General features: G+C 45.2%; 1 protein-coding gene across 1 annotated transcript in view; it reads left to right on the top strand.

Annotated features, from left to right (window-relative positions):
• Positions 1 to 14,206, top strand: part of CSPG5 (chondroitin sulfate proteoglycan 5) — a 34,252-nt gene extending 20,046 nt beyond the window's left edge. The window contains exon 6 of the mRNA XM_055079960.1: positions 14,154 to 14,206. Within this exon, the coding sequence (XP_054935935.1) occupies positions 14,154 to 14,180 (27 nt within the window). The 3' untranslated portion in view covers positions 14,181 to 14,206. The remainder of the gene's footprint in view (positions 1 to 14,153) is intronic.
• The last annotated feature ends 8,165 nt before the right edge of the window (positions 14,207 to 22,371 follow it).

Consider the following 22,371-nt stretch of genomic DNA (forward strand, 5'->3'; position numbering starts at 1 on the left):
GTGTGGGGGGAGAGCAAGAATCCTTCCTCCATCAGTTCCAAGCAAAAGTATGGGGGAGGGTAAAAGTAAACCCATACAACCCTGGGGGAGGGGTGGGGCCAGACCCTGCACTGATGCAAAGGTCTGCTACCACTGCAGGAGGATCTGAAATCTTGCTCCCACCTAAGACTCCTCTCAGATACAAATCTGTTTAGCTGGCAAGGAAGGGAAGGGAAAGAAAGTTAAGAAAACCCACCTTGAGACTCAGGTGCACAAGGCCTGCCTCAGACTGCAGCTAAACCAGGAAAGCTGATAAAAGCTGCCCTCACCACAGGCCTCACCCTGATTAACAAGCAACAACAGTTTACTGCTGGGGAGTGGAAAAAACATGAAGAAATTTCCCCTTCTCTGAGGTTCAAAAATACAGGGCCTGCTGAAACTGGAATGCAGAAACAGAAAACTACTCCAGCGTCCCAGGCCTCCCATTAATTCAAAGGCAGCAGTAGCCCACCATTGGAGGAATTACAGCAACAAAAAACTCACACTCGACCCTACTACCAACTTGACTGACTCAATCCCTATACTGAGAACCTAACAGAAAAAGAGGCATGCCCAACTCTGGACATAAATACTATTTACCTGTCTCTACTGTTCTTTTACACACAACATCTAGCATTCATTAAAAACCCAGAGACAAACCAAAAAGAAAAGAAAAACAAACCACTGTCAAATGATAAAATGGTCAAAACAACCAGACCCAGAGATGACCCAGATAATGAACCTATCAGACAGAGACTGATCAGTATGTTAAAGGATCTAGTAGAAAAAAATAACAGCATGCGTAAACAGATGGGGAATTTGAGTAGAAACATGGAAATTACAAGAAAAGTAATGAAAATGCTAGAAATAACACTAAAAAGATCAACACAAAATGGGAAATTTAAAAATCCTTCAACTACATTAATAACTTACAAAAGACTTCAAAACAAGGAATATTACAGGGATAAAGAGGATTGTTACATAATGATAAACAAGTTCATGAAGAATACATGATAATTCTAAAAATGTATATACCTAATGACAGCTTCAAAAATATATATTGAAAATTATATCCCTTTATTGAAATAAAAGGATAAATAGCTAAACTACACTTATAGTTGGTGTTTTCAACACTCCTCCCTCAGTATACGGAAACCAAAAACCATTAAAGATATGGAAGACATGAATAACACTATCATCCAACATAATCTAATTGACCTTTCTAGAACGTTCCTCCCTACAACAGCAAAATTCAAACTATTTTCAAGTGCACATAGAACTTTTGTCAAGATAGATGATATTCTGGACCATAAAATAAATCTCAAAATTTTAAATGTATTGAAATCATACAAAGCATGTTCTCTGATTACAATATAATTAAATTAGAAATCAATAACAAAGATATCTAGAAACCCCCACTTCCAAGCATTTGGCAATTAAACAACACATTTTTGACCCATGGTTCAAAGACTAAATCACAAGAGAAATAAGAAAATATTTTGAACTGATTGAAAATGAAATCACATCAAAATTTGGGGAATACAGCTAAAGCAGTGCTTAGATAGAGATTTATAGCATTAAATGCTCTTATTAGAAAAGAAGATTTCAAATAAATGATTTAAGAGTCCATCTTAATAAACTAGAAAAAAATGAACCCAAAGCAAGCAGAATGAGGAAATAATAAAGATCAGTGCTGACATCAATGATACAGAAAACCAGAAAACAACAGAGAACATAAATGAAACAAAAACTAAATCTTTGAAACAATTAATAAAATTTATAATCTCTAGCCAAGACTGATCAAGAAAAACAAAGAGAGAAGACACCAAGTGCATAATAATCAAGAATGAAGAATGGAAAAAAAAAAAGAATGAAGAAAGGGTCATGCAGCACAAGTCCTACAAACATTAAAATAATAACGAAGGAACTCTGTGAACAATTTAATTGCCAATACCTTTGTTAATCTCAATTAAAGAGTCAAATTCCTTCAAAGACAAATAGTACTAAAGCTCAATCAAAAAGAAATACATAGCCATAATAACCCTATATTTATTAAAGTAATTTGTAGTTAAATTGAACTTGATAAAATTTTTATAGCATTTTTAATTTTGATAAAAATTGAGAATTTCTGTCCTTTGAAAAACATTGTTAAGAAAATGAAATGAAAAGAAAAAGAAGATGAGCCAGAGAGGGGAGAAAATATTTGCAAAACACATATCTGATAAAGGACTTGTACTCAAAAGATATAAAGAATTCTTACAGATCGCTTATAAGAAGACAACCCAATATTTTAAACGAGCAAAGATTTGCACAGACATGTCAACATAAAAGATGTGGGTAGCAAATAAGCTACCAAAGATACATGTATATCATGGAAAGATATACAACATTTAGGGAAAAGCAAATTAGAACTATAGTAAGATACCATTACATACCTAGTAGAATTGCTAAAATTAAAAAGACTGACAATACCAAGTGCTGGTGAGGATGTGGAGCCACTGGAACTCTCAAACATTGTTTCTGGGAAAGCAAATTGGTATAGCCACTCTGGAAAATACTTTGGTATTTTCTTATAAGGATAAACATACACGCAACACAGTAATCACACTCCTAGATATTTACTCAGAAGTAAACTATATGTTTATGCAACGGCCTGTATATGTATGTATATAGCAGCTTTATTCATAATCACCAAAAAAAGAAAACAACCCAAATGTACATAAACTGTGAATGGATAAATAAACCATGGTACAGCCGTATGATGGAATACTATTCAGCAACAAAAGGGAATGAATTACTCATACACACAGCAACATGGATGAATGTCAAAAACATGAGGCTGGGGCTTCCCTGGTGGCGCAGTGGTTGAGAGTCCGCCTGCCGATGCAGGGGACGCAGGTTCGTGCCCCGGTCCGGGAAGATCCCACATGCCGCGGAGCGGCTGGGCCCGTGAGCCATGGCCGCTGAGCCTGCGCGTCTGGGAGCCTGTGCTCCGCAACGGGAGAGGCCACAACAGTGAGAGGCCCGCGTACCACAAAAAAAAAAAAACATGAGGCTGAGTGAAAGAAGCCAGAATCACAAAGCTTCATCCTGTATGAATCCATTTATTTTGCATCCTGGGAAAGGCAACACTATAGTGACAGAGAATAGATCAGTGGTTGCCAGGGGCTGAAGGTGGATGGAGAGAATTGATTGCAAAGATGCATAAGGAAACTTGTAGTGATGGAAATGTTCTATAACTTGCTTGCGATGATGGCTACACAAATATACATATTTGTCAAAATTCATGAAACTGTACACTTTAAAAAGATGAATTTTATACCTTGTGTCAGGACTCCCCAAGATCATTCCCATCTTTAATGATTCACTAGTAGGATTTATACAACTGGGCATGTGGCCAGACTCACAGCTAAGGTTTATTATAGTGAAAGGATACAAAGCAAAATCAGCAAATCAGAAAGGCACACAGGGAAAAGTCCAGAGAAAACCAGGAGCTTCCGGCAGATTCAACACAGCATACGCTTAATTCCTCCAGCAATGAATTGTGACAACACGTTTGAAATGGTCACTATCAGGGAAGCTCGTAGGAGACTCAGAGTTTTTACTGGGGAGTGGTTATGTAGGCACCCACTGCTTAGCACGTACCAAAATTCCAGTCTCCCAGAAAGAAGGCGGGTGTTCAGCATAAACTGCATTGTTTGCAGAACAGTTTAGGCACAGTGGATAGTGTCTAAACACTTACCACTTAGGGAACAGTGAGAACCCTTCCAAAATCTTAAGTTCCCAGATGCTAGCCAAGGGTCAATCTTGTAAGCAGGTCTTTCTAAGGACAGAATGCTCAGGCCTGCTATGTTAACTCTTTTCTCCATATACCTCAAGAAACCTACCCAAAAAAGAAAAGAAATTGTTCCCTATCTTGAGATCATGAAAGTATTTTCCTAAATAATCTTTTTTTCATAATAAACTTTCAAAAATTGAAGAATAATTCCATATTAAAATAAAAAACTTTGTTTGCCTTTCACATTCAGGTCTAAAATCAGTGGTGCGTTAGAGGTGACTCATGCTGGCTCATGAGAAAGTTGTTCAATTTTCATGCATTTTGTGAGCCTGTTGTTAAACATAGCAATTATTAAAAAATTAACCTGTATAAACTTACAGTAAACAAAAATATTAAAAACAGGGCTTTCCTGGTGGCACAGTGGTTGAGAGTCCACCTGCCGATGCAGGGGACACGGGTTCGTGCCCCCGTCTGGGAAGATCCCACATGCCGCGGAGCGGCTGGGCCCGTGAGCCATGGCCGCTGGGCCTGCGCGTCCAGAGCCCGTGCTCCGCAACGGAAGAGGCCACAACAGTGAGAGGCCCGCGTACCGAAAAAAAAAAAAAAAAAAAAAAAAAAAATTAAAAACAAATGTAAGGGGAGACTTACCTGGTGGTCCAGTGGGTAAGACTCCACACTCCCAAAGCAGGGAGCTCGGGTTTGATCCCTGGTCAAGGAACGAGATCCCGTGTGCTGCAACTAAGACCAGGTGCAGCCAATAAATAAATATTAAAAAACAAAACAACAACAACAAAAAAACAAAGGTAAGGGAATTCCCTAGTGGTCCAGGGGTTAGGACTCTGCGCTTCCACTGCAGGGGGCATGCGTTGTATCCCTGGTCAGGGAACTAGGATCCCACAAGCAGCGGGGCACGAACAAAACAAACAAACAAACCCAAAGGTAATAAATAGTCAAAATTCATCACTTCCTTCTCTTCATGCCAATTGAATCTGTATGTTGGAAATACCATCTATGTAGTGCTTCTGTGGATTTTTTCCCTTACTCAGCTTTCTATGACCTTGCGCTGGTTACTTGGAATAAGCCATGGTAGGAGTATTTATAATGTGGAACTCAGTAAACACTGAAAGTCAGGGATTGTTTCCTTTGGGGAATTAGTGGTTAAACATTCATCAGCACACTGCTGTCTGTAATCCACCTGCAATTGATTTTTATAAATGATATTAGGTAGGGATCCCATTTCTTTCTTTTTTTTCTTTTGCAAGTAGATATCTTGTTGGCCCAGCATCATTTATTGAAAAACCTACCATTTCTCATTTTCCCACTTCTCTGAAGTGCCACTTTGGCATTATTCAAATATGTGCATATGAATGGATCTGTCTCTGAGTTCTTTACTTTATTACTTTGGTCTACTTATCTACCTCTGCACCACAATCACACTGTGTTTCTAGGTTCATAGTAAGCCTTGATATCCAGTAGTCCAAGTCCTCCCACTTTCTTTTTCCAAGTGTCTTGGCAAATTTGAGTCCTTTGCATTTCTACATACATTTTAGTACCTGCTTGTCAGTTTCCACCAAAACAAAACAAAAACATAGATAAAAATCTTTGACATTTTAATTGGTAGAATCTATAGGCCAATCTGGAGAGAATGGATCTTTACAATATTGTTGTCCAATCAATGAACATGGTCTATCTCTCCATTTATTTGGGTCTTCTAGAATTTCTCTAAAGATTGTTCTGTGGTTTTCTGCATGAAACATGTCTGCTGGATTTCTTTCTAGGTACTTTTTTTTTATGGTATTGTAAGTGATGTCTTTTCAGAGTTTTTCATTTTCTGGTTTCTATTATATTTTATACAGAAACAATTATTTTTAACATTGATTTGATATTCAGCAACCTTGATAAACACTCTTATAAGAATTTATATGTAGATTCTTTTAGATTTTCTATGTATGTATATAATCATATAATCTGCAAAGAAAAATAGTTTTAATTCTTCCTTTACAATTCTTACACATTTTAATTCTCTTTTTTGGTTTATTGCACTAGCTAGGACATGTCAGTACATTACAAATAGATACGGTGAGAGCAGGCATCCTTGTGTCATTGCCAGTCTCAAAAGGAAAGCCTTCAAACTTTTATCATTAAAAATAATGTTTGCTGCAGGTTTTTTTGCAGATACTATTCATCAAATTAGTTTCCTTCTATTCATAGTTTGCTAAATGTTTTTACTTTGAATAGATGTTAAATTCTATTAGAAGCTTTTCTGCATCTATTGAGATAATCGTGTAATTTTCCTCTTTTATCTCTTAATACATAAAATTACATTGATTTTTCAAATGTGAAACCAATCTTGCAATTTTGGAATAAATGTAACTTGGTTGGATGCCTTAACCTTTCACTTTATTACTATGCTAAATTTGACAGCATGTATTTTTAGAAATTTTGCATATACATTCCTGAGTGAGGTTGGCCTGTAACTTTCCTTTCTTGTTAGGTGTTTGGTATCAAGGTTATGATAAACTTATAAAAAGTACTGGGTAGTATACTCTTTTTTATACTCTCTGGAAGAGTGCCTAATATTGGCACCATTTCTTCCGGTGAAGCCATCTGGGCCTGGAGTTTTCTTTGTGGAACGTTTTCTTAGCAGTGGATTTAACTTCCTAAACAGTTACAAGATTGTTAAAATTTTCTACTTTTGTGTCACTTTTAAAAAAAATATTTGTTTATTTACTTATTTATTTGGTTGTGCCGGGTCTTAGTTGAGACGTGTAGGATCTTGGCTGCCGTGTGCGAGATCTTCGTTGCGGGATGTGGGATCATTTTTTTAGTTGCGACATGCGGGCTCTTAGTTGCAGTATGCATGTGGTATCTAGTTCCCTGACCAGGGAAGGATCGAACCCGGGCCCCCTGCATTGGTGGTGCGGAGTCTTAACAGCTGGAGCATGAGGGAAGTCCCTTGTGCACATTTGATGACATATTTTTCTAGAAATTTGTCCATTTCATCTAGAATGTCAAAATTTTTTGGCATAATATTGTTTTCAGTATCCTCTTGTAATTTTAATGTCTACAGGATCTATAGTTGTGTCTCATCTATATTCCAGATATTGGTTATTTGTGCCTTCTCTCTTTTTCTTGATTAGACACAGGAGGCTTATCAGTTGTGTCCTTTCAAAAAACCAACTTCTTGGGTTTTTGTTGTTCATCTCTGTTGTACATTTATTTTCTATTTCCTTATTTCCTGATTTTATTTTTATTGTTGCCATTCTTTAACTTTCTTTGAGTTTATTTTGCTGTTCTTTTTCTAACCTCTTTATGGATGCTTGGCTCATTATTTTTCAGTCCTTCTTCTAGTACACCCATATTAAGACTATGAATTTTACTCTAAGTTTTGCTTTACTCAGTAGTTTTTTTTTTAAGACTATTTTTTAAAGAGAAGTTTTAGGTTTACAACAAAATTTAGAGGAAGGTACAGAGATTTCACATATACCCACTGCCCCGACACATACACAGCCTCCCTAATTATCAGCATCACTCACCAGAATGGTACATTTCTTTACCAGGACACATTGGTAACCTACACTGACACATCAGAGTCACCCAAAGTCTATAATTTACCTTAGGGCTCACTCTTGGTATTGTACAGTCTATGGGTTTGGACAAATATATAATGACCATTATAATATCATACGGAGTAGTTTCACTGCCCTAAAAATCCTGTGTTCTGCCTATTCATCTCCCCCCTCCAAAAAAACCACTGATCTTTTTATTGTCTCCAAGATTTTGCTTTTTCCAGAATGTCACATAGTTGAAGCCTTTTCAGTATGTAGCCTTTTCAATTTGGTTTCCTCTCAGTGAGTAACATGCATTTAAGTTTCCTCCATGTCTTTTCTTATTTATTTATTTATTTATTTATTTACTTACTTACTTACTTATTTATTTATGGCTGCACTGGGTCTTTTCGTTGCACGCTTCCCGGACCAGGGCTCGAACCCGTTTCTCCTGCATTGGCTGGCAGATTCTTAACCACTGCACCACCAGGGAAGCCCCTCCATGTCTTTTCTATGGCTCGATAGCTCATTTCTTTTTTCCATTGTCTGGATGGACAGCTTATTTATTGATTCACCTGTTGAAGAACATCTTGGTTGCTTCCAAGTTTTGGCAATTATGAATAATAATTGCTGCTATAAACATCCTTGTGCAGATTTTTGTGTGCGTATAGTCTTTGACTCCTTTGGGTAAATATCAAGGAGCATGATTGCTGGGTCATATGGTAAGAGTATGTTTAGTCTAGTAAGAAACCGTCAAACTATCTTCAAAGTGACTGCTATTTTACGTTCCCACCATTCCACCAGCAATGTATCAGAGTTCTTGTTGCTCCACATCCTTGTCAGCATGTGGTGTTGTCAGTGCTCTGGATTTTGGCCATTCTAACAGATGTGTAGTGGTATCTCATTGCTGTTTTAATTTGCATTTCCCTGATGACATGTGTTATGGACTGTCTTTTCATATGCTTATTTGTCTTTGGTGAGGTCTCTGTTAAGGTTTTTGGCTTATTTTTTAATCAGGTTGGTTTTTTTAATTGTTGAGTTTTTAAGATCCTTGTATATTTTGGATAATAGTCCTTTATCAGATGTGTCTTTTGCAAATAATTTCTCCAAGTCTGTGGCTTGTCTCCTAATTCTCTTGATATTGTCTACTGTAGAGCAAAAGTTTTCATTGTAGTGAAACCCAGCTTATCAATTATTTCTTTCATAGATAGTGTTTTTAGTATTGTATCTAAATGGCCATCACCATAGCCAAGGCCATCTAAGTTTTCACTTATGTCTCCTCTAGGAGTTTTATAGTTTTGCGTTTTACATTTACATCTATGATTCATTTTGAGTTAAATTTTGTGAAGCATGAAAGATCCATATCTAGATTCATTTTTTTTGCATGTGGATGTCCAGTTGTTCCAGCACCATTTGTTAGAGAGATTATCTTTGCTCTCTTGTATTGTCTTTGCACCTTTGTCAAAGATCAGTTGACTATATTTATATGGGTCTATTTCTGGTTTTCTATTCTGTTCCATTGATTTATTTATCTGTTCTTTTGTTTATAGTATTTCTTTATTATCTATTTAATTTCTATGGGATCTGTAGTGATGTCCTCACTTTAATTTCTGATATTAGTAATTTATCTACTTTTTGTCATAGTTAGCCTGACTAGAGGCTTATTGATTTTATTGATCTTTTAAAAAAAACAGCTTTTGGTTTCATTGATTTTCTCCATTGTTTTCCTGTTTCCAATTTCAGTTATTTCTGCTCTAATTCCTATTTCTTTTCTTCTGCTTATTTTGGATTTAATTTGCATTTCTTTTTCTAGTTTCCTAAGGTAGAAACTTAGATGATTGATTTTATACCATTTATCATTTATCATTTATGTTATCATTTTACACCACCTCCCCCTTATTCAGTCCATTTTACAGCCGCTTTGGACTTCCTTCTGTTCCTTGAAAAGCAAGCTCATAGTTGTATGGATGGCTCCTTCTCATCCCTGGTCAAATGGATATCCTTAATGAGGCCTTGCCTTACACTCTGTTGCAGAATTTGTTAATTGCCTACACCACTACCATATGGTGTCCCAGTCCTAAGAACCTTGTTCTTGTTTTATTATTATGCCTCCTCTGAAAGACCCCATGTTCAAAGTAGATCCTGATTGGTAACCCAGTCAAAGTGATCCCTGCTACCTTGCCAGTGATTGGCTTTAATCTCGAGCATGTGATGCTGCTCTGGTACATGAGGTGGGAAGGAAAGTTTGCTAGAGGAATTCTGGGGAAATTTTCCTATCACCAGAAAGAGCTGATCTCTTCAGTGAATATGTCATGCATGAATGCAATGCCTGGCACTGCAGCAGCCGTCTTGAGACTCTGTGGGGCACTAGCCTGAGGGCAAGGCTAAGGATAACAAAACAGAGAGATTAAAAGTGCCTGGTTCTTCAAAGATATTTAGCACCGGAACTAGCTAGTTCTGGAGCTTCCCAGCCTCCAGGTTTCTTGTTACTTGAAACCAAAAGCATTTCAACTTTCACCTTCTCTAATGTGCCCCCCCACCCAACACACACATCTTCCCCAGTAGGGTCCTCATAATATTTATTGTTACCTGACACTTTTTATTTTTTATTTGACAAATATTTACTGGTATTTACTATATGCCAGACACAGTTTGAAGTACTTTACAATTATTAATTCATTTAATCTTTATAACTACCCTGTGCAATGGATACTTTTATTATCCCCACTTTCCAGAGAAGGAAGCTGAGGCACAGAGGTTAAATAGCTTCCTCCTGGTCAGAAGCTAGAGTTGGAGCTGGAATTTGAACCCAGGCCTTCTGACTCCAGAGTCAGTGTTCACAACCACTCTCTTGCCTCTCTGGTTTTTCATTATTGGGCTATTGTTTTCTGTCTGACTTCCATATCGCTTATTGAGAGCAGAGATCCTGACTGTCTTGTTCACAACCATGGCCCCAGGGTTCGGTAGGTAGGCAGCAGTTTTGTTGAATGGATGAATGAATGAATGAATGAATGGTAGACTCTGGTTCCTTGAGAACAGGGCAGTTTCTTGTTTGCATCCATGGCCCCCAGGGCTGGAATAGGGCTGAGCTTTCCTCAGGGTGTACTGACTGGGGCCTGTGGAGTGAACCCATCTCTGGATCCACATGATACCCATCTTTGGGGCCCCCAGGGGAGGCCTGTGCAGAGGTCCCAGGAGGCCTCAAAAGCATGGCCCTTTGTTTGGCTTTGCCCTCTTGTAGCTGGGTGCTCTCACACCGGCTCCCTTTCACCCCTTCCCTGCAGAAGAAAGGGAGCTGGCCTGCTTCCCCCTTGGCGCTAATGTGCTCATTTGAAGTTCCTGAGGCTAGGCCCAGTGGGCGGCTGGGGCTGCCACCGTTAATCACACTGCCTGCTACTGCCTGCCCATGCGTCCGGCTTTGAGGGCTGGCCAGAGCCTCTGGTGGGAACTGCTCATTGGCCTAATTGGGCCTCTCTTGGGAGACGGCAGGCCCTGCTTCTCACTTGTCTTTGCTCTGGCTGCTGCTTCGCCCTCTCAAGGAGGACAGCATGCTTCCTGATCCGGCCGGCTCTGTGGCCAGCCAGGGCAGGAGTTCACCCTTGTTTTACAGATGGAGAAACAGAAACCCTGGGGTAGACTGGGTCCCTGCCCTAGGCCACAGCAAGGCCAGGCAAGGTTGCCAGGAGTAACCACTAGAAAGCCAAGTGACATGGCTCTGTTCCTCACTCTGCTGGCAACTGGAATGATTTCCCACAGGAAAAAAGACCTCCTTTTGGCTCCTATGGCCACCCGGGTACTGCCAACTACCAGGCACAGGACTCTGGCTTCTGGCATTCATGAAGGTGTGTCCATGTGAGAATTGCCACACCCCCCAGAGACCCTGCCAAACCCACAAAAAGGCAGACGAGAACATGGCCAATAAAAGTAGAGGGCAGATCCCTTCTGAAGCATCACGGGGAAAGCTGGGCAGCCAGGCACTCCTGTGACTTCTCTGCTCTGTGGCTCCGTTTACCCTTCCTGGAAAATGGAAAGAGTTTTCAGATGTGTGATGGCAGGACTGGGGGTGGTCCTTGTCTGTGAGAGGCTTGCAACATGACTTACACTAGTCACACTCACAGAGCCTCTCAGGTAGGGAAGAGCTTAATCATCAGCTGGTCCTGGTCCTCTAGCTGTGGCTTAAATCAACTCTAGGAAATCCCCAAAGATCCTGAGCCAGCACAGCTGGCCTTCCTTCAGCAAGAAGGTGCTCACTTCCTCCCACCATTGTCCATTCTTTTTTTTTTCTTTTTTCCTTCTGCCACCTTCCCTGCCTTCTTGTTAAACGGGTCATTTTTCTTTCCTGAGTCACCGCCAGCTCCTATAGTTCTACTCTGGGTGCACTTAGAATGAATCAGTCTCTTTTTTCCTTTGATGATCTTTTCAGGACCAAAACACAACCAGAATGCTGTGCCTGAAACTTCTCTCCTCCTGGCTGAAGGTCTTCAGTCCCTTCAGCCACCTTCATGTGACAGCTCTACTGGCTGACGCCCAGGTGCTCTTCTCAGAGCATCCTGGTGGGTCCAGAAGGGGTCTCTGTACCCCAGGTGTGAACCCAGAGGCGCTACTTGCCCCAGGTCAACCCAGACATTCAGAGGGCTGGGGCAGATCCGTGTCTGAAAATTTGGAAGTTATGATTCAAGCTAACCATTCAATGAGCAAACCTCAGCTTTGACCTTCATACCTTCCCAATGACTTGGAAGGCTAAGCTTGAACTTAGGGTTCTTGGACTCAGGAGTTCTGCCCCAGAATGTGGTGGGGAGATGACAGCAGCCCTGCTGTCCCCAGCCTGGTCCCCTTCCCTCTTACCCCTGGCTCCACCTTCCACGTGAGATATTTCAGGAACATGCATGGGGACACCTCAGTTAACATGTCCCATCTTTGTTCACACCACTTGGCCTCTCAGACACCATCCTAGGGAAGAGGACCAGGCAAGTAGGCTTGGAGCCATTTGGGCAAGAGATTCGGGGGTCCCAGGTAACAAGTGTGGTCTGGAGGGGAGAGTATGTGCCCTGAGCAGGCATGTCCCTTGGCCCTGAGGACCCCTTGCCCCATGAGGACAGTCAGGGCCCTCCTTACCTGGGTTTGAGGGCCTCACTGACTGGCCCTGTTTCCACAACGAGCATCACACATCCCTCTGTTGAGTCATCCTGAGCTGATACTCATACCATCGCTGATGTCATTTTCCTGAGGGAGGTGATGACTCTATTTGTTCAACTGGGTTTGGGGGCCCACATGCTGGATGGGGCCTTATGAAAACTGAGTTTCCTATTTCTAACCTGTTAGGACTGTTTCAAGCCCCAGTTCTGTCCTCCAGGAACCACAGAGGAGCTAACTACTCGTGTCTCTGCCATCTGTACATTTGCTGGATGTGCCATTCACACCCCAGCCAAACCCATCATAAGTCATCACCCAGCCCCAAACCTGGCTCTTTCACCTGGTGTCCCTTCATCTCTGGCTACGCTGGTCCCAGGATGTAGGCTTAGTGATGCTGAAAGCCAGCTCATGATGCAGGGGAGGGTGATCAGCCCTGTGTAAACTGTAAAGCTCCTGCTGTGCGGCTGCTTCCTGGGTGGCTAGTTGACTTTCTGGGCCCATCAGCTGGGCTCTAGGTGGCAGATTGCCCAGCGCGGCACTTCAGGCAGTGATGGCTCACAGCCCCCACCTCCCAAGCACTGCTCCAGATCCGGCTGGTCAGGGTCCAGCCCCAGGCCAAGCTTCCCTGTCAGTCATCCCCCACTACCCAGTTCCTGTCATCTCTGCCCTCCCCTCCACATGGCCTGGTTTTGTCCCTCCAGCCCATCTCCGCCATGTGCCCACCCAGATCCCCCCAAGAGTGTGGTCAGCAAACCAGTCCCTTGGGTACTGTCCCAGCTGCACAGAGCCACCTTTCCTGAGATCACCCCCTTCCCAGGATGGCCCACATCCAATGACTGATCCAAGTAGGGGTAAAAAGCTGGCCATCTTGACCCAGTGCCAGACAACCCCGATGGCCCATTTTGGCTCCAGACCTCCCTGTGTGGTCGGCCGAGGCTGCCGCTGGCCTGCATCATATCTTGACTTCTCTGGCATATTTGCAGACAGGAGTGTGTCAGCGACAGCAGCTTGATGACAAAACTTGAAAGGTTTCTGCTTAACCCTTGGACGACCAGCATATTCCTTCACAGAAACCCTCAGTTATTCAAGCTTTTTTGAACTGTGATTAGTAAACTTCATACTAGCTACCAGGTATTATGCAACATACTCAACAGCATAATTTCATTTCATTCTCATGACAACCCTCAGATGTATGTAGGCATTGCCTTTTCCGTTTTTTTTTTTTAATTTTAGTTGATACACAATATTATGTTAGTTTCAGGTGTACCACGTAATGATTTGATGTTCAAATACATTACAAAATCATCACCACGATAAAGTCTAGTAACCATCTGTCACCATACAAAGTTATTACAGTATTATTGACTACATTCTTTACACTGTACATTACATCCCTGTGACTTATTTATTCCCTCACCTATTTCCCCATCCCCCTCTCCTCTTAAAACCACCAGTTTCTTCTCTGTATCTATGAATCTGTTTTGTTTGTTTTGTTTTTTAGATTCTCTATGTAAGTAAGATCATATGGTATTTGTCTTTCTCTATCTGACTTATTTCACTCTAACATAATACCCTCTAGGTCCATCTACGTTGTAACAAATGGGAGGATTTCCTTTTTTTAGTTTAATTTAATTTTTTTTTTTTTTTTTTTTTTGGCCGCTCTGCACGGCATGCAGGATCCCAGTTCCCTGACCAGGGATTGAACCCATGCCCCCTACAGTGGAAGCTCAAGTCTTAATCACTGGACTGCCAGGGAAGTCCCAGGATTTCCTTCTTTTTTATGCTGAGTAGGAACCTGAAGGTCAGTGAAATTAATCGAGGGTGCACTGCTGGGAAGTGACTATTTCACTCAAGATGTCACACTTCAGACCAGCATTTCATATATTCCACTGCTTGTGTGTGTGTATGTGTGTGTGTGTGTGTGTGTGTGTGTGTGTGTGTGTACGCGGGCCTCTCACTGCTGTGGCCTCTCCCGTTGTGGAGCACAGGCTCCGGACGCGCAGGCTCAGCGGCCATGGCTCACGGGCCCAGCCGCTCTGCGGCATGTGGGATCTTCCCGGACCGGGGCATGAACCCATGTCCCCTGCATCAGCAGGCAGACTCTCAACCACCGCGCCACCAGGGAAGCCCTTCCACTGCTTTTGATGTTTATTAGGTTTACACAAACTGTACATTTTTTCTTAAGAAAAAAACATGAACTTAGTCACGTTATTCCCAAGTGCACAGTTACAAAAATGTCACATATCCCTATATGATTTTCTTATTTATTTTACTTTTTTTTTACGAAGTGTACAGAGAGAGGGACCTATGATATTTAATAGGGTATTTCTATAGGTTTTTTTTCTTTTCCCCCCAGACTGGTATTTCTTATCTCTTAACCTTCCTATCTGTTTGTTCAAATATCTTTACCCAGGCAGAATCTTTATGCTTTTATTAATCCTTTAGGGAAAAATATTTTGAAATTTCTTTTTTTTAAAAAAAATCTATCCTTTGGGCACAGTGCTTATTTTCTGGTTTCTCAGTGAAGTCTTCCTCGGTGCATTTCCCATGGGGCCTGGGAGAAGTGAATCCATGTGGGTCGAATGAGTGACGATGAATGAATGAATGGTTGGATCAACAGGGGTGTGAAGTGCTGTGATGGTGTGCGATGAGTGTCAAGTACAGTGAGAAATCTTTGGAGAGCTATTTTAACCTTTCTGCTCTAAGCCACACCGTGGTTACTGTGTAACACCCAGGCACACCACGTGGCAGCTGTGTTTGGAGCACAGGATACGTGTTGAGCAGGGTCCCAGCAGCGCATCAGGGCTGTGAGGGTAGGAGGAAGGAGGGGGCGCTGTTCTTTTTCTGATGCCGAACAGAGAGCCCTCCACACTGGCTGTAATTATTTTAAAAGCAGAAGCCACTGCGGGCTCCAAGCCTGTGCCCTGGGGTCCACCATGGTGAGGAGGTCTGGGGAAAGAGGAGGAACCCGCAAAGGGAGTGGAAAAGGAGCAGTCAGGGAGGTAGGAGGGTCACCAGGCGAGGGAGCCAAAGAACCGTGTCGAGGAGTGATGGTCTGTGTGAGTTGTTGCTGCTGCTGAACTGAGATGATGGCAATGGGACCTGATGGTGGCTTAGCAACATGGAGGTCACTGGGGACCTTGAACGAGCAGATCCATGGGGTTGGTGAGGTTGGAAGCGTGATTAGAGCAGGCTCAGGAGGGAGTAGGAGGAGAGGCAGCCCACAGTGTGCCGGGAGCCCACTGCCTGGGGTTCTTTGTGTGGAGGCTGTGAGGCCCCGCGTTTTGGGCCCCATGGGTCTCCAGCACAGACAGGTTGCAGCGTCTTGTGCGACCATGGCCAGCTGTTCTCCCCAAACCCTTGGAAAGCCATTCTCAGGGCTGCAGCTCCTTCCTCCTGAGAGGGGCTGTCTTCTCCTCTTCTCCCAGCCCGATGCCAGCCACCTGCGCATCTCCTGTTCACTCATCCAAGTCCGCACAGCCTTGCCCAGCCTCCCTGGGGGGTCGGGCAGGTTGGGTGCACCCTCGCATGGCCACACTGGGGCTGTGGTGCTTCTGGCTTCATGGGAAGTGTCTGTCCCTTCACTCCTCGGAGACCCTGGGTGGGTGCCCCATCGCCCACCTCTTCAGGGCCCTGTCAGCCTCAGCTAAGAGCTGGGCTCAGTCTATGCTTCCTGAAGGAATGGGTGAGCCCAGAGAGACCCCGTGACTACCCAGTCGAGGCCTGCCTTATTGCTTGAGGAAAAGTCTGGGCTCCCAGGGGAGGGAGGCAGAGCCCTGCGCCAGTTCACACCCGGTGGACTTGGGTCTCTGAACTGGCCTGTAGATCTTGGGCAGGCAGGTGCTCAGACTTTCCCGGGCCGTCCAGCCCCGATAGATCCCTTCATCACGGTCTGATCCCTTCATCATCAGAGGCCCAAGCGGCGGTTACATTCAGCTGTGCAGTGAGTTGGCCGGGGCACCGGTCCTTTGTGATGGGACTGGGCTGGCAGAACCGTGTGGGGCGAGGGACGGCTGGCAGGGAAATCAGAGCAGCCCTCTGCCACCAGCTCCGGCTTTCCGCCGGCGATACGATACATAAGAGGATTAGGGCTCAGAACTCAGGACAAGGGGCTTTTATTCTCAGCACTGCATTTTCATTGGCTTGCAAAGCCTTAGAAACAGGAAAAAAAGTTGAGGAGGGACTGCCAGATCTCTCACCCTCCAAGCCCTGTGCTTTAGGGGAGCACAGGGAGCCCCAGACCCGCAAGTGGGATGGTTGACACCCAGCCCAGTCCAGGTCTGCCTGAGGTCGGATCTCCAGGGCCTGGGGGCACATCCTCCCCTGCTGCAGAGGCCTGAGCCACCTGCAGGCTGCACAGGAATCCCAGGATCCTGGAGTATCAGGATGGAAGGAAGCATACAGCCACATGTTCCAGCCTCCATTGAAATTCCCATGGGGGAAACTGAGCCCCAGAGAGAGGCCATGACTTGCCCAGGGTCACTCATTGACGGAGGGCCAGGGCTGGGCCTGGAGGGAGGAATGTGAAGGACAGGGGCTGCTGGACTGGCCTGGGAGCCAGGTCTCGTCCTCCAGGACTGCACTGAGGCTGATTTCCTTCCACCGTTGGTTGGGTTTGCCTGCTTTAGAATTTCTTAAAAACATAATCATAGAGTACGTGCTCTTTTGGATAAGACTTCTTTCTCTCAGTATAATGGTTTTGGATGTCAACTGGATCAGTACTTTGTTCCTTTTTTATTGCTGAGTATATTCCACAGCTTATCTATTCACCAACTGACGGACATTTGATTTATTCCCACTTTTTTGTCTATTACAAAGGAAGCTGTTATGAACATTCATGTACAAATCGTATTTTTATCAAAAAAATTTTATGATGGGGAGTATCAAAATTTTTTTATGCGGAGTATAGAGAATAATGTAGCAAACACACTCTTTAATCAAGTATAAACATCTTGCCATATTTGCTTTTTTCTTTTAAGAAGAAAACACATATAGTTAAAGCCTCTGATATATGCTTCCTCTTCCTCCCTCCCCAGAGATAACCCCATTCAGACTCCAGTGTTTATTATTCTCATGTATGCAGTTGGCTGTTTTACTGGGTAGAGTCACACTCATTCCATTCAACAAATACCGAGCACCTACTATGTGCAAAGCACTGATCTAGGCACTGGGGGTACAGCAATGAACCTGACAGGAAAAAAATCCCTGTTCTTGGAGGGATGACATACTAGTATGGCGATATTAAATAATTAAATCTATACTGTGTCAGGCAGTGGTATATGCTGCAGAGAAAAATAAAGCCGAAAAGGGAGACAAGGAATGATAAGGTGGGGGAGTGGCTTGAAATTTTAAATAGGGTAGTCAGAGAAGGCCTCTCTGAGAAAGTGTTCCAGTTTCTATGGCTGTGTAAGAAATAATTCAAAACAAGTGGCTTCAACACAAGAATCATTTATTACCTCCCATGGTTTCTGTGGGTCAGGAATTTGGGAGCATCTCAGCTGGGTGGTTCTGACTTGGGGTGTCTCATGAGGTTGCAGTCAGAGGGGGGATGGGCTGGGATCACCACCTCAAAGGCTCCTTCACTCACATGTCTGGTGTCTGGCCTGGGTTAAGACCAAAAAGCTGGAGACTAGCCCAGCTGGGGCTCCCTGAGCATCTCCCTCTGTCTCTTTGTGGTCCTTCCACTTGGACTCTGCAGTAGAGCAACTCCAAGGCAGCCAGACTTTTTTTTTCTTTTAATTTATTTTTGGCTGCGTTGAGTCTTTGTTGCTGCACGCAGGGCTTTCTCTAGCTGCGGCACGCAGGGCTTTCTCTAGTTGCGGCGAGCGGGGGCTTACTCTTCATTGTGATGCGCGGGCTTCTCATTGCGGTGGCTTCTCTTGTTGCGGAGCACGGGCTCTAGGTGTGCGGGCTTCAGTAGCTGTGGCGCACCCCCTCAGCCAGGTCTGCGTGAGGTACACCCACAGTCATTCTGGGATATCAGTAGTTTGGGCAGGATTCTCTTTCACTCTCTCTTTCCCTGACCACACCTGGCTGTTAAGCTCCACTAATTGCAAGCTAATTGCTCCACTGCTTTCAATACTCCCCTGGGGTATAAATTGTTCCACAGACTAATCCAATTAAATTCGGGCTCCTTTGAAGGGATATCTCTTAAGGTCAGTGTTTGAGATTTGTTCTGACCCCAAGGTAGCTCTTCTTAGCTATATCTTTCCCTGGTTCTCTCTGGTAAACCAACCAACCTACCTACAGTTTTGCTTATATCTCTAGTGAATACACCAATCTCTTAACTGCTTTTCACTTACAACCTCCATTGTTTTTGAAAGCACCTCTAGGCTTGAACTTCTGTTGCAAATGAAGTCAATCCTTTTGGGAAGAATTTTGGGACCCCCTGCCTTCTCCTCACCCGGGCCAAAATCTCTGAGCTGTGGCTCTGGAAAATGGCTGGGACAAGGCACATCTCCAGGAGCTGGTCCCTCTGTGGAGGTGGGGAAGTAACTTCAACTCTTCTTGGCTTATGTTCACCTTATGAGCCAGGTTGAGGACAATCAGGACCCTGGTATTCTCAGTGGCACTGCACCCAAGCTAGAGCCTCCGCCTCACCAGTGGAACCTGGGTGGGCTAAGGGAGCCACCACCTGAGTCGCACTCACCCAGAACTTAGCCTCAGCAACAGGTAACAGGATGAAAAATGCTGGCATCCTGTCCCTTGGGTGAAGGTGGTTCTCCAACTGGGAGCTGGGGGGAGAGGAAGCCCTAGTGTTCTTGGCTGCACAGTCTGGAGTGGAGTTTCCATCTTGCTGAACTAGGATGGGATGGGGTAGGAATGGGACTGGTTCAAATGCCATAGCTTTCATTTTTCTTACCCAGTAGATTTTTTGAATAAATGTTTCTTCATTTGCCGAATGCCCTTAGAACAATTTCCAGGGACTTTTTTTTTTTTTTTTTTTTTTTCAGTACGCGGCCTCTCACTGTTGCGGCCTCTCCCGTTGCAGAGCACAGGCTCCGGACGCGCAGGCTCAGCGGCCATGGCTCACGGGCCCAGCCGCTCCGTGGCATGTGGGATCTTCCTGGACCGGGGCACGAACCCGTGTCCCCTGCATCGGCAGGCGGACTCTCAACCACTGCGCCACCAGGGAAGCCCTCCAGGGACTTTAAATGGCTGGGTTTCTTTTTATAATTGTCACCAGTTTGACGGGGGGAATGGGAATGCAGGGCTTCTCACATTGTTATGCCAGAGGTGGAAAACCGATGGACAGTTAAGAGTACCAGGATTTTGGTTTGGATATTGCAAGATGTCAGATCACCAGGTGACTTTCATAGGCAATGAAGTAACATTTATATTTTCTGCATCTCTGTAGTTCTTTCCTGTAAACAGACTTTGAGGGTATGCAGAGCAGAAAGCATAAGACAATCCCCCCGCCCCCGTTTTCACCCATTTTTTTGGTCTTCTCGCCCATCTTGGCACACAGTGCGCTGGGTAAGACAATGCAGCAGCAGCAGGTAGAACGCAGGGTCCAAGACTGGTGAGCGCATGTGGCCAGGTGTCCCCCTCAGGCATCTCATCTGAGAGCAACTAGACTTTGAGAAGGAAAGAAAGTTGATGGGCATATGAAGATGGTCTGGCTGAAAGAGCACAGGAACTGTGGCCTCGAACACCTCTGGTTTAAACTCATCCTGACCCCCTCCTCCTCCTCTTGTGTTGCCAGTGATGCCTCCCTCCCCCTCTTAGCCCTTCACCCCTGCCCCAGGGTCTTCTCACTTCTCCAGCCTGCACAGGTTTGGTTTGGTTTTGTTTTAATTAATTTGTTTGTTTATTTTTGGCTGCATTGGGTCTTCATTGCTGCACGCAAGCTTTCTCCTGTTGTGGTAAGCGGGGGCTACTCTTCATTGTGGTGCACAGGCTTCTCCTTGCAGTGGCTTCTCTTGTTGCAGAGCACGGGCTCTAGATGCGCGGGCTCAGTAGCTGCGGCTCGTGGCTCTAGAGTACAGGCTCAGTAGTTGCGGAGCACGGGCTTAGTTGCTGGGCGGCATGTGGGATCTTCCCAGCCCAAGGCTCAAACCCATGTCCGCTGCATTGGCAGGCAGATTCCCAACCACTGAGCCACCAGGGAAGTCCCCTGAACTGGTTTTTAAGATTTCTCCCCTCCCCACCACACAGCTAGGCCCGGTTCAGCCCCTCCTGGCCTCCTGCCCCACCCCTCCTAATGCAGCCGGTGCCGTGGCTTCCGTGCCCTGTCTAAACTCCCACCTCCTCGTCAGCAGGGCACCAATGCCCCGCCTTCCTCCCTCCGTGGTTGTAGCCCCTCACGGACTCTCCACTGACATCAGCTCTGACTCCCCCTGTGTGCTCTCCCTCTCACCCCAAGCACAGTCTCATGTGCCCTGAAGCTCCTCCGACAAGAGGGGCAGGCTCAGCAGACCACTTGGGGCACTGGCAACCCACACTCCCGGGCAGACCCTCGATCATCAGGGAGGAAGCTGAAAGAAAAGTAAGTGCTCCAGTCACCTGTCCTGCAGGGGCACCGTTCTGGGGGGCTCTCTGCATGCTCTTCCCAGACCCCAGCTCGACAACACACCTCCACCCAGGCCTCTCCAACTTCTGTCTCCCTCTCTGCTCTGGGGTTCCCTTCCCAGTAAGTGACGTCATCTCAGCTCAGCCTTTTGGGGAAGCCAGGCTAAGAACTCTCGTCTCTCATCTTCTGCAACCTTCTTAAAAGCACACATCCTCCCGCTTTACCAGAACAACCACAGGTCCATGTCCCCTTCACTCATTCATTCATCACACTTATTTAGCACCTACTGTGTCACAGGCCCTCTTTTAGGTGCTTCGTTAATATAGAGACAGAATCCCTGCCCTCACCCAGCTTACATTCTAGTGAGGAGAGGCACTGGGTAGCAAACTGAATTGTGAGTTAGACGATAAGTTCTACAGAGAAAAATAATGCAGGGTGGGAGGTGGGGAGTGCTAGGGGTCACACTAGCTGAAGCACATGCTCAGGTGGATTTCGGGGTCAATGCCTGTGAAAGGAAGGGGGAGGAAACAGGACTGGGCCGAGGGAGAACCTGAACAGTGACACAAGTCCAACAAGACCCCGCTAGGGCGTTCTGGAGCAAGTATCCTCTGCCGGAGCGCGGCTCCCCAACCCCGGGGCGGAAACCACCAGCCGCAGGCCCCGCGCTTCCCTCCGTCAGCAGACGAGGGCGCTCTGTGAAGCCGAGGTGGACTCTGGCAGAACTGGCAGCTGTAGGTTGTATGGCCATGGCTCCTGCCTGCAGATCCCTCTGGAAAGGGGGTCTGGGTGGTGTGACTCCATGTCTACTACATGGGACGTGGTCAGGGAAGGCCTCAGGGAGCAAAGCCATGAAGGAGTTCGGGGAAGGAGCCCCGCACACCCGTGGAGGAAGAGTCTGACAGGCAGAGGGAACAAAAGCGCGAGGCTCTGAGTGTGGTTGCGTCTGAGGCCTCGAGAAGCAGCAGGGAGGCCGGCGGGCCTGGAGCGCGTGAGCAGCGGGCGAGGAGTCCGGAGCAGGAGCGGGCCAGCCCTGGGAGGCCAGGTGAGGACTCCGGCCTTTGAGCGGGAGTGAGCCATGGGGGGTGAGGGGTCAGGGCGGTGGGGACACTACTGAGGAACAGGAGAGCCCATGAAAAGTCCACTGCTGGGCTTCCGGATTGGGGAGGTAAGGACGCCAGTGATCCGTGACCCTGGTCAAAGGCCTGCGAATCAACTGTGCAATGAACGCTTGGGGTTTGTTAGCCCGGCAGCTTTAGCCGGTGTCTGCTGCCCTCTGGTGGACGTGCTTGGGATTACCCACGCCTGCTTTCAGCTTTGCTTCTCTCCTTTTGTATCCTTTTTTTTTTTTTTTTTTTTTTTTTTTTTTTTTTTTTTTTTTTTTT

Source organism: Physeter macrocephalus, chromosome 18 (genome assembly GCF_002837175.3).
Source record: "Physeter macrocephalus isolate SW-GA chromosome 18, ASM283717v5, whole genome shotgun sequence".
Lineage (NCBI taxonomy): Eukaryota > Metazoa > Chordata > Mammalia > Artiodactyla > Physeteridae > Physeter > Physeter macrocephalus.